Source organism: Bidens hawaiensis, unplaced genomic scaffold, assembly GCF_021521415.1.
Source record: "Bidens hawaiensis isolate Kalapana, Puna unplaced genomic scaffold, B.hawaiensis_p1.1 tig00002553_1, whole genome shotgun sequence".
Taxonomy (NCBI): domain Eukaryota; kingdom Viridiplantae; phylum Streptophyta; class Magnoliopsida; order Asterales; family Asteraceae; genus Bidens; species Bidens hawaiensis.
Genome location: NW_027491139.1, coordinates 1,975,149 through 1,988,224, shown reverse-complemented (window position 1 = coordinate 1,988,224; position 13,076 = coordinate 1,975,149). Strand labels below are relative to the sequence as shown.

Genomic DNA, 13,076 nt, shown 5'->3' with positions numbered 1-13,076 from the left:
CAACTCCACCATGTCTTTACTGCAAACGTAGTTCGGAACATCGAATTCCAGTAAGTATGATATCGGGTTAGATATCCACAAACATTCTAAATTGGGCAATTATGAGGGTTGGATCATGGTCCAACCATGTGAACTCTATCAAGTATTTTTGAAAGTTTTTATAAATGTTTTTTTTAGTTTTTATCACAAACGTCTCTGTATGCATGCAAATGCTATTGTTAATGTATGTTTGATACCAGTTAATTTCAAACCTAAGGCATAATTAACACATATCCATAGACTAATAGGTAATAACTAATTTGCTACCAGCCGCTCTATTCAACCTAATCATGGCAAGTTCATACTTCATAACACAAATATATATTATTCCCTCCATTGTACCTACATTTGTAAAATTTCAAAGTAAATCTATATGTTTGTTCGATCAATCCAATCATTACAGAAGTTAAGGAGGTAATGACTTTTTCTCAAAATATGTCCAGGTAACATTGCCAGTTGCAACTATTTTAAATACAACGGATGACCCATTTTGATACTTTAAAACTACTATTCATTTCGACCTTGACTCATTTTGGCCTGAACCAAATTTACATTTTTTTTTACAAAATTAAGGATGTTTTGAAACAAAAGGCTGCTCCAAGATCACACCTATCTAATTAGCAATCCTAGATCACACCTATAAACGAATCCGGTTATTTGTTTTACTATTTTATTAATTTATTTAAAAACTCAATACATTACAGAATATACATAAACTCATCTTTAACCATGTGAAGGCATATACTAATTCACTTTTTTCAGAATTGCTTTAATTTGCTTAATTTTGGGTGTGACTTTTAAAATGATGTGTGGCATTTATAATTAACTGAATAATAAAAATCTCAAACTCGAATCAATCACTTTATTTATTGTAAGGTTACCGGTTGGTGGTTGGTAGGGGACGTCTAATGGTGGCACACACTACTTCTTATTGTAAGGCAATAAATGCGCACAAATAGTTAATACACAACTTCTCCAATCCGATCAAGCCAATGCATAACTTCTCGAATCCGCACCTTCCATAACCGAAACAATTTTTTCCAATCTGGATTAGAGTTAGTATTGTTTCCTATAATATGATAGTAGCAGTGTTATTTCCCTAAAATTTTTATGGTTGATGGTAAGAGTGGTGGTGGTGTGCCTTGGTAGTTTTTCCTTGTAAGGCTGTGAATAGGTTGGTATGTTGAATGCTTTAAGCATGATAGAAATGAACTAAACCTTAAAAAACCACTGTCCTCTCCTGAATTATTCATATCACAATCTCTCTCGTTTGTACTCTCTCTCCGATCAGCCATCCCACGACCCAGCCTAAACTAATAGCAACTAACAAGGTGTAACCCATTGGTTGTCGTTTTAAGTGCACATCTTATCTACATATAAGAAACCAAATGAATGTGTTACAAACCGAATTCAGCGGCTGGTATTGAAGAATAAAAGATGACATGAAATGGTATTTTTCAAATTTGCTCGCTGATAACACACAACATATCCATAACTTAATCAATTGTTCATTTTGAATCATTCAACGACCAACCAATTAGCCATAACTGAAATACACAATTAACATACATGTTTCCCATACACCATTACACAAACTATCCAGCATAAAGCATCAAAGCGAACATTCTGTTTTAGTGTATTCTCTCTCACTTGAGCATGGCCATGGAACACTATAGCTTCCTGCATCCAAAAACAAACCACCAAAAATGAATAACCATCATTAGTTGGAAAAAGAAAACCAACAAGTTAGTTACTTTTTATTTAAATAATTGTGTTGTCCCTAACAATCCAAACAGGCCATGCAAATCAAGCCAAACCTTTAGCTAGAACATAATACTTTCATTGTACATATATATTCTATATCAACTGCACCTACCAACATAGGAATAACAACAATGGCAAGTTCACAGTAGCCATTAATATATAAATCACAAATATTAAGTAATGATCATTTCTCAAATTATGTGTCCAAATAACATTGCAGATATTTAAGGATTAGAAATAACACTTAATAACTTGTATTCCTCTCGATCATGACAGCACGTTTCAAAAAATTTAAGTGCATTCATCGATTCATCAATTATTTTCCCACAATGATAGGCAACAAATTTGTTATCGTTGCAAGTAGCATCACTAAACCATATGAGTAAACAAAATTTATTCTATTCAAAAGTCACAACACAATCTGTATGCAAGCTATCTTCAGAGGGTAAACATAAGTAAACAAACGGTTTATGACAACTGATAGAAAAGGAAAGCAAGCTGAAAGAGCATTTATTACCTATCTTCAAGACACTGCTTGTTGCTGGCATAGGTGAAACCAAACTCTCAACAGAAGTACAAGCTTCATAGTATCTATCTCTGAACTTCTGAAAATGAATTGTTCTTGGAATCATACACAATAAACTTCTTCCACCCGAATTCCAGCAAATATTTTCCATCATTTGAAATACACAAAGGAACTGAATGCAAATCCATCCAAGGATATGCACCACAGAAATATGGGATGGAAACCAATTTAGCCCAAGATTCTTTCACTCCATAATCCTTCATTACCCATAAATCCGCACGAATTCCAGGATAAATACAGACCCCACACAACCATTCTCCCAATGACCCCAACTTCATATTCCTATCACTTGCATCATATGGGGGCAGCAAAATTTCACGGTAAGTCTCCGTTGCTAAATCCAAAGAAAGTATAGTCGACAACTGGGATTCGTTCCTAGCAGACCAATGAAGAGCTCCATTAGAGAACTTACCAAAACCATAACATCGAAATCCTTGAGGAAAACAATAAACTTCCTTCCAACTTCCATCCTTTAACGAGTATATCCTAATGCATGTTTCACAATTAGTTGCATCTTTAACATTACAAGAAAGTTTAACAACTTTGTAATTATCAGTAGAGGCATCATACCCAAAACCGTATATAAAAATCCAATAACGCCCCTTAAATTGATGTTCGCAGTTTGGTAATATGTTAAACTTTCTAGTACTAGGGTTCCAAATAGATAAACCAAAACCCCCATCATTTATGCATACCAATCCATTGCAAGAGCCTACAAATCTAACATTAACTCGACGGATGTGTTTCGGTGGATAATAAATATCTGAAACATTGATGGATAAATTATAAAACACATCAGAAAGATTACATCTCTTCATAATCTTTGGCCCAGTAGTGAACACCAGTTGATGGCGATTTAAGCTTCCAGCTGACATTGCAAGATGAGACTTGACAAATTGAGGATCAGAAATTAAAGAGTACCATGACTTGCAAAGAGACTTACACCTTAACAGCGACTCAACCAGAAGCTTGAGGAGAATTTGGACAATGATCTCCGTAAAAAGCATAAGAACAGATGATTGAGGATCATCATCTTCTTCTTCTTCTTCTTCAGATCGTTGATGCTTGTGTTCGAGTGCCATTTTCAGTGCCTGCTTACCGACCTAGGGTTTGCAATATACTCGTCACTCATAGTATTTACTTTATACCCCTTATAGTTTTATTTTTATTATTATTATTATTATTTGATAATAATAATAATAATAAATATAAAACATGTAATAACATAAATATAAAGTTTAGAGACTTGTTGTCAAGTACTAAGAGCATTCCCATTCAATCCCTCAAAACACCCCCTATCTTTATAATTTAAAAAAATCTATCAAATATTCACTCCATCCTATCCCCTATTTACATTCACTGACTCTAAATAATAGAAATTTGCTACAGTAGATTTTTATTTATGAAAAGCTACTGTACACTCTCCATCTCAACTATACTGTACTTTCACCCGCCCTTGTCACTTTCTCCCGCTCATCTTTATAGGGTTCCTCAGCCCTCTCTAAAATCAAAGAGTTATGGGTTGAATCGAAGCAATCGGTGTCCATGTGTTAATCGATACAAGCTGCAACACGTACCTCTCTATCTTCATCTCTCAATTTCATTATGTTTATTGTAAGATTACAACTATTTTCATGAATTCACCTTCATTCATCCAAAATTAGGAACACCAAAGCTAAGACAACTAGTTTTATAAATTATTAAGAGTGCATCTTCTACAAACTACCAGTTTTAAGGCACCTAATTAGTAGGTTCCTTTTGTGTTGTTGCTAAAGGGATACACCACCACTTTATGAATCAACAAAATAAGGAACTGAACTACGATTTAATGTCAAATTATGGTAGATGTTGATAGAACATAAAATTAGGGCATTGGAGGTAATCTCTATAACAATCATCAGCAGTCTAGGTATTGAAAATTAACAAGTCTAGAATAATTAGAACTAGTAAAATGCCCACCCGCATTGCGGGGAGATCAGTGGCGGCCCAACTATTTTAGAGGCCTAAAGCGTAAAAAAAATTGGAGCCTTTATCCAACGTTAGATAGGTGAAATCACATCATTTATAAGCTTAATTTGTAGAATTTATTGAGTGATTGCCGTATTTCGTATACGAAACTATAAAATTTTCAATTTTTGTTTTCAAAAAGAGTTTGATTTATATAGATTTATTGGATGTTATTTCTTTATTATCCAGAAGTGAATTTCGGGCCCATTTATTGCAGCTGTTATTTCTTTTCCTTTAAATGTCCTTTCTAGCATGGATCTGCAAAAAAAAAATGTTGTGTATCCATTTTACCATACCAAAAACAGATTCAAACACAAACGGTATCCAAGCATGAACAGAGGAAGTAACTAATAGGAAAACGCAGCAGCTAACGCAACATATGTTACCAACGGACATATTAGCAGCTAAAAACAACATATATTAATAACGGACAGTAGGCTAATCGAAACTTACAATAGTACTGAAACATAATATACTAACGAACAGTAGATTTTTTTATTTTTTATTTGTGAACTACAAATTAAAATAACATTAAATTGGTTTTGTTTATTCTTTATTTGTGAATTACAAATAAAAAGCTATATAACTGTTCCTACATATTTCATCTTTACCGTTGATAAAAATTTATGTGTATTTTGACAGGTTGAGTTAATTGCATGTTTGATAACATGCCTCGTACATTCTTTCGCAAATTGTTGACATACATGTCTTCTGAAGATGATAGTGATGTTAATCTTAATACTTTGTCCAAAGAAGAGATCGCGTGGGAAGGCTCGGTCTATCTTCTATGCAAAAGATAACTGCAGCACTTAGAATGATGGCTTATGGGGTTACCGCAGATTTTATGGATGAATACATACGCATTGGTGAAAGAACCGCAATGGAGAGCCTCAAAATTATGCGAGACAATATTAAGTATTTATTCAGCTGAATATCTACGTTCACCAAACAACAATGATATTACCCGACAGGAAATAATGCAAGATATGGGGAGCATAACGTGGAGGTCAAAGGAATAAATTAAAGCAAATTAAGGATCAAAATAATATCCTAAAATAATGCCCCAATAAAGTTTGAATTGCATTACTGGTATTGTATCACAATCCACCAAAAACTAAATACTAATTTTGTTCGATGTAATACTTTTTTTGGGATGGAGTTATTTTGAACCTACATAAAAATTAAACTCATATTAATTATAATGTTTGGTTTTAAATATTATACGAGTTTGAGCCGAGCTTAATTAGACTTGTTTAACGTTTAATGCGATTTTTCTAAAAAGTATTAGAAATTTTTTAGAAGAAAAATATAATAAGACAAAATAGTATGTAGTTAAAATTATAAATGAGTAAAAAAAGAAAAAATAATATAAAAATAATATAGAGATAGATATAGAGGATAGGATGTGGGGTTTTTTTTTTAATGAGTAGCAAATTTTAAAAAGTAGTGATTTTTTGTTAAATTATAGGGTTAAAGATGGTGGATTGAATGGGAATACTCTAATGACTTGTTAGCCCTAAAAAACTTATTCATGTAAAAAAATGTAAATATTTTTTAACTTATAAGTCACTTCATACTAATAAACAACCATAATAGTATACCATCGCGCATCTTTTTCAAATCTTTTATGTACACCATATCCAGTCAAATCATATGGACTGTATGGTATGACGAAAAATTAACATATGGTCAATATGTATTAATCTGTTAGTGTTGAAATTAATTAGTCATTTTTTTGCCGGTCAAAAATAAAAAAACATTATACGAGCCTTGCGAGATTGTCGTGTTTTTTTATGGGTGATGCTAAACGTACCCCCCCTTACAGCATTTTTACTAAATATACACTCTCTTACCTTATTAGATAAATTACTATTACCTCTTAATATTATTTATATACATATTAGTCCCTACAACATATTTTTCACTTAATAATCTTCACTACATATATCAAATTAAAAATTATCAAGTATTACTATTAATTTATTTTTTTAGTATTAATATTGTAAATATTTATAATACTTTTTTTAAATTTTAATAGTATATATTATTATAATATCCTTATTTTACCTCTTTATCTTTTACAAAATAAACCCGAAACTCGAAAACCTAAAACCTAAACCGGAAACCCGAAACTCGAAACTCTAAACCCTAAACCGGAAACCCGAAAACCCGAACCCTAAACCCTAAACCCGAAAACTCGAACCCTAAACCCGAAACCCTAAACTTGAAATCATAAAAAAAAACACAACTTGTAAAAAAAATATGAAATCCTTATTTTTGTGCTAATTTGATAATTATATGCTTTCAAGGGGTAATATTAAAATTAGTTTTTTCCAAGGGAGGGGTGTATGACAAGAAACCAGGGGGGTACACTTAGCCTGACCCGTTTTTTTCTGTCATAACATCTGCCAGTATTACACACCAGTGATGTCTGGTCTGGATATTTTGCTCTGAACATGACAAATTAATGTGTGCCACCATTTATCTTAACTATATTTGGCTTAACCCAAGTCACACATTTGGAATCAAAAGTTTCAAAGATTTTCAACACACATGTTTACCTGGTCAAGATGAATTTGCACTCAAGCGTGAAGGATTGATTGGTTTCTTTTGTATCCGTCTTATTTAATCGTTTTCGTCTGATATTATATCATTGTTATGTTACGAACTGAAACCATTGCAAGGTTGTATGGGCAACTGATGTGGGGTTTATAAGCCAAATGGGTTTCCTCACTCATCAGACTAGTCTTTTGGGTTGAGTTCTTCTGTTTGGCTTGTAACATGTTAATTTAAATTATGATACTTAAATGATATTTTGCATATTTAATGTGAGAATGAACTAAAACGAAGTGATTGTATATTTAATTGAGGGAAACACGAATTATAAAAGAAAATTATGAAATCTGGTTTTAAATTAAAGATCAAGCAAGATGTCATGTAGTTTGAATTAATATGAAGAAAGAACAAATGAAATTTGAACTGTTGGTTAGCTACGGTAGTTTATTTCTACAACGTGCCGCTAAATGGGACTTGCGCTTGAGCATTCACAATGAGAATTAAAAGAAAACTCAAAATATTTAGTGGTGATGAAGATGGGTAGAATGCAGGGCGTTCATTATTCGAATGAGACTTGAAAAAACCCGAAATCATGATTCGAATAAGCGACTAATGAGTTCATAGTCAAATTTCCCCTCTGATTTTTAAAAATAAAAGTCGACGACTATATCATCATCATCATCGTACTCAGTATATCCCGCCAATAGCAAAGCTATGATAGGGTAAGATGTAGACAACCTTACCTCTACCCCATAGGGATAGAGAGACTGCTTCCGGTGAGACCCCGGCTCGATAGTAGTTTTGCATCAAGCCTTGGACATAAGGCACATAACACTCAATTATCGGGACACCGGCTGATCGGTGCATGTATCATTGTCTTTCAGCCGGTGTTCCGATGATTGAGTGTTATGTGCCTTACCAAATCGACGACTATATATATATATATATGAGTTCATTTCTTCTTCGATCTTGTCAATATAATCTTTTTACAGATTGTTACGGTTATGTGATCACAGAGATCAGAATAGTTAAACTTTCAAAGTTATTGTTATTTCTTAGAAGGGTTTTTTTGTGATTATTATAAATCAGATTCGTTACGAATATGTGTTCACAAATTGTTTTGTAACTTAGGTGCGCATAAATCATTTCAAAATTTTGTGCTCCCTAGATCCATATATTATTGTTGGAATAACCTTTAAATTATGACTTCTAATTATCTTGGAGTTTATTTGGTGTCTTGAGGGATTTTCGGTAGTGCAAGAACAAAATTATGAATTCTAATTATGTTGGAGTTATGTGGATTTATGGGTGATGAAGGCCTATGAAGTGAGAATCTAGGACTAAAGCACGCTTTATGAATTATAAATCTAGACGAACTCGGTGATTACAAAGCATACACAACCATTCTTTCAAAATACTGAAGTAATATGTTGGGAATATATTCAGATAAGCAATATATCATCTGTTTGGCTCTTAGATAAAATAGGAAAAGAAAATTGGTTCATGGAGAGTTGTAAGTTAAATGGTGATTGTTCAAAGCTTTAGGATGAATATATGCATACCATTACTTCCCTTTTCTTTTATATGTATGCTTATTGACATGGTAAACAAGTTGGGGTGGAAGATCGACCGCCTCGTAGGCATGTGAAGTACCTTGCATTTGTAGTTGCTCGATTTTATCAACGCGGAGGAAGCTTTCAAATTTATTATATGGTACGATAAGTTACACTTATTTGCCTTCCTACAAAAATATTTGTTAACGTTTAAACAAACTTGATTCTTTAAGAAGAAGAAAAACACCCTTAGAAAAAATCATCACTAGTTATGACTTATGACTGATAAACATGTTACAAATACAATAAATAGGAATATGATAACGACCAGAACGTATCATCGATCACACTGAGAATCTCTAAATCTATTCATCAAGATACATTAGATTATTATCATACCGACATCTTTGGCATCATACAAAACATACTATACATAGCAATATTTATATAAATTTTTAAACGACAATACTCTTTTGGCAACCGGACCCAATTAATACACCCATCCATGGCTATATTGAAAACTACTTGTCAAATTGATGCATAATTGTATACTATGTTTCTCAAAACAAGACTAAACATATCCATATAAAGTATTGTTTCTCATATGAATATGGAAAAGATATGGATTCCAGCTTCCAGAAACATACCACCAAATTTATTACTCAAAACAAACATCAACACATAATCATCTTAATTTTTGGTTACTGATACTTAAATTCATACAACAATAAAGCACAGTTGACCATCATTTTCTCAGTCAATCCAGGGGAGCATTAACCGCTGCAGTAGCCACTCAGAGCCTGCATTAATAGAGAAAAAACCACCTGAGTTAGTTACCTTCTTTCTTAACTAACTTGTGAGTCCCTAAGAGTTCACATGTACAATGCAAATCAAGACATGCTTCTTTCATTAACAAGTACTGTTGTTGGAACAAAAGCTAATTTACTATCAACTTATCCATTCAAAACAACCACCTTTTCATATTCACAGAATCACAGTAGCCATTACCTTTGCAAATTTTCAAAAAAAAGTAACAGATATGTTCAATGTAATCATTACAAAAAACAAGTATTGGACTTCTCTTAAACTATGCGTCCGATTAACATTATAACAGTTTTAAGGAAACAGAATCAAATGTATCAAACTTGTATTATTCCTCTTGATGACAACATCTTTTTTTTCAAATGGGAAAAATGACCAAAATGGCTATTTTGACCCATTAGATTCCTAAAATGGTCAACCAATATATTTTCAAATTCTCTAAGTGACCGTTTTTCTATTCTGTCGGATCCAACCAAATAAATTTGTCGTATCCAACCAAATAAATTTGTCACCTGACAGATTAGACAAGTACTTAGAAAATTTTAAATAAGCAACATATTTGTTCAATGTAATCATTGCAGAAAATAAGTATTGTACTTTTCCTAAACTATGAGTCCAATTAACATTATAACTATTTGAGGATATGGAATCAAATGTATCAAACTTGTATTCTTCTTGATGACAACCTTTTTTTTCAAATTTGCATAACATTAATCCATTCATATATGTTCATACAATAATGAACATTACTATATGAGTACAGTAAACAAAACTTCCTTCTACTCATAAATCACAACACAATTTGTATGCAAACTTCTAACAGTAGACATAGCTTCTTTAGAGGGTATAAAGAAGTAGACGGCGTATGGTTTATTACAACTGACAGGAAAGGAAAACATCTTAAAAGAGCAAATTAAAATTACCTATATATCTCCAAGACCTGCTGCAGGCAGAGGTGAAACCAAACTCTCAACAAACGTACAAGCCTCAAGACATCTATCTGAGTTCTGAATTTCTGAAAATGAACCGTTCTTGGAATCATACACGATCAGTTTCCTCCATCCGAATTTCAGCAAAAATTTTCCATCATCATTTGAAATACATAAAGGCATAAAAAGTTGATCCCTCCCAGGATCAGTCAAACACGGGATGGAAACCAATTTAGTCCAAGAATCTGCCACTCCATAAACCTTCATCACCCATACATCCGTACGAATTCCGCGATAGTTACAAAGCACACATAACCATTCTTTCAAAGACCCCAATGCCAATTCCTTATCACCTTCATCATACACAGGCTGCAAAACTTCCCCAAAAGTCTCCGTTGCTAAATCCAAAGAAAGTATAAACCACGTATAGGATGATGATGCAAACTCTTTCATAGCAGCCCAATGAAGAGCCCCGTTACAATAATTACCAGAACCAAAGAATGAATAACAATGAGGATAAACACCAACCTTCTTCCAATTTCCACTTTTCAATGAGTATATCTTAAATAAGGTTTCATGCTTAATACTATCAGTCTCATAACAAGATAATTCAACAACTTTGTAATCGTCAGTAGACTGTTGGTACCCAAAACCATACACCACATAACCAAACTGCATTTTTTCACAACCAGTGGGTGGCAATCTGTATGATGTTCTAGTACTCGGGTTCCAAATAAACGGAACACCAAACCCAACATTCGTGCATAGCAATCCATTGCAAGAACCAACAACCCAAACACTTTTGAAAGGGTGCTCGGATGGATAATTAAGCTCTAAAGCATTAATGGAATTGTCATACAGCACATCACGAAGACTACAAGTCTTAAATTTTATTATTTTCGGTATGCGAAGGGACCGACTGTAGCTGATTGAATTAGTGTTATAAATTAGTCGATGGCGATTAATGTTTGTAGTTGAGATAGCAAGATGAGACTTAACAAAATGAGGATCGGAACTTAAAGAGTACCATGACTTGCAAACAGACTTACACCGTAACACCGATTCAACCGGAAGCTTTAGGAGAATTTGGACAATGATCTCCGTAAAAAGCAAAAGAACAGATGATTGAGGATCATCTTCTTCTTCAGATCGTTGATGCTTGTGTTCGAGTGCCATTTCAGTGCCTGCTTACGGAACTAGGGTTTGGTAATGTACTAATTTCAGTCCCAACTGCTTATATATATATATATATATTACATGTTAATTTTTCTTGCAGATTAATAATAATATGCGTCTTACCCCCTTCATGTTTTCTTAGTTGTTTTAAATTCACTAGAGAATGTCTATGGACCATTTTGGCCTTCCATTTTTTAAAATATCCCTAAAATGTCCACTAAAGAATCGACGGTCAGCCTCTTTTGTATCTGTAATCCTTAATATTTATGAAAGTTTTTATAAATGTTATGTGTTTTTAGTTTGTATCCAAATATCATTTCCTTTAAATTGTTAATGTTAGTAGTAGCCGGCATTAGTTACGTACTAATGACATAGTTCACCGTCGGTAATTACCATTAAATACCGATAGATTGTTTAATGTACATGTAGGTCCCAAAACGACCACCGAACGGTTTTGCTCTCAATAAACGTGTCGAGACGGGTGCGGTAAATCAAACGACCGAACAAAATAATATAAATATAATAAGGATAATAATTAGTCTCGTTATCGGTAAAAGATTAATACATTAAACTTGAACCGACCCACCCAAGGTGAGCTCCCCTTGGGTGGTGATTTACAACATCAAACACACACATACAAAGACATAAATATGACATATTTATAGCCTAACACAACACGTACATATAAACTAGAAGATTCCCGTTGATGCTAAACTCGTGTACCGAAGCTATCGTCTCGTATTCGGATTTCGCGCACTTTAAATATTAACTTGATCATAATAAGTTTAACAGGTTTCATAATTTGATATTGAAATTCACTAAAATTGGCCTTACAGTACACATTTTTGATGTATTGTTGTTACTAATACTCTTCTGTTTGATAGTGTAATCAATTAAACAAACTCTTTTAAATACTTACCAAAACCATCATAGAACAAATAACGATGAGGACAAACACCAATGTTCTTCCAATTTCCACTTTTCAACGAGTATATCTTAACAAAGGTTTCACGCTTATCTTTATTATTAAAAGACAATTCAACAACTTTGTAATCACCAGTAGACTCTTGGTACCCAAAACCAAGCCGCACATGCCAATCTGGGAGCATATTAATATAACCACTGGGTGGCAATCGGTTTGCTTTTCTAGTACTAGGGTTCCAAATAAACCGAGAGTCCACCTCAGCATCCAGCATGCATAGCAATCTGAAGAAACACGGATCTGCTCCCCACTAATGGGTCCTAGATCCAATGAGTCAACAAGGTAGGATACAGTTAACTGTCAATACGATATGAACACAATTCCCGAAGTCTAGTGACGTGAACCTGCAAAACAGACACCGTGAGCTCATTACAGGAAGGACAAGAGGGGGGTCTTCCCGTAACCACCCTCCGGCATGAGAATAAGCACAGTTCTGACGAGAGTAAAGTACTTAAGTAAATTGAGAGAGTACTGTGGGAGTGAATGAATACCTCTTGGTGATCGAGAGAGTATTTATAGCCGAAAGGTGTGGGAAGGTGATTGGGCCAGCTGTCCTGAGGACGTGGTACCGGAAGCCATGGTCCGTCGCGCTATTAATGATACTCTCATTGACATTACTCCTGCTGCCCATAAGAAGCGCAACTGGTTCCACAAGCTGACTT

The 13,076-nt window shown here is 33.8% G+C and overlaps 1 protein-coding gene and 1 pseudogene across 1 annotated transcript; both read right to left on the bottom strand.

The window, feature by feature from the left end:
• Positions 1–2,394: 2,394 nt before the first annotated feature.
• On the bottom strand, positions 2,395–3,471 carry LOC143620275 (F-box/kelch-repeat protein At3g23880-like). Its single transcript, XM_077091987.1, has one exon. It carries the CDS (start codon positions 3,469–3,471, stop codon positions 2,395–2,397), a length of 1,077 nt encoding a protein of 358 aa, XP_076948102.1.
• A 6,756-nt stretch (positions 3,472–10,227) lies between these two features.
• LOC143620274 (F-box/kelch-repeat protein At3g23880-like) lies at positions 10,228–11,432 on the bottom strand (annotated as a pseudogene).
• Between the last annotated feature and the right edge of the window lie 1,644 nt (positions 11,433–13,076).

What these genes read in the sequence shown, in the direction of transcription:
- LOC143620275 (XM_077091987.1), bottom strand. Translation starts at nt 3,471, where the DNA reads ATGGCACTCGAACACAAGCATCAACGATCTGAAGAAGAAGAAGAAGAA.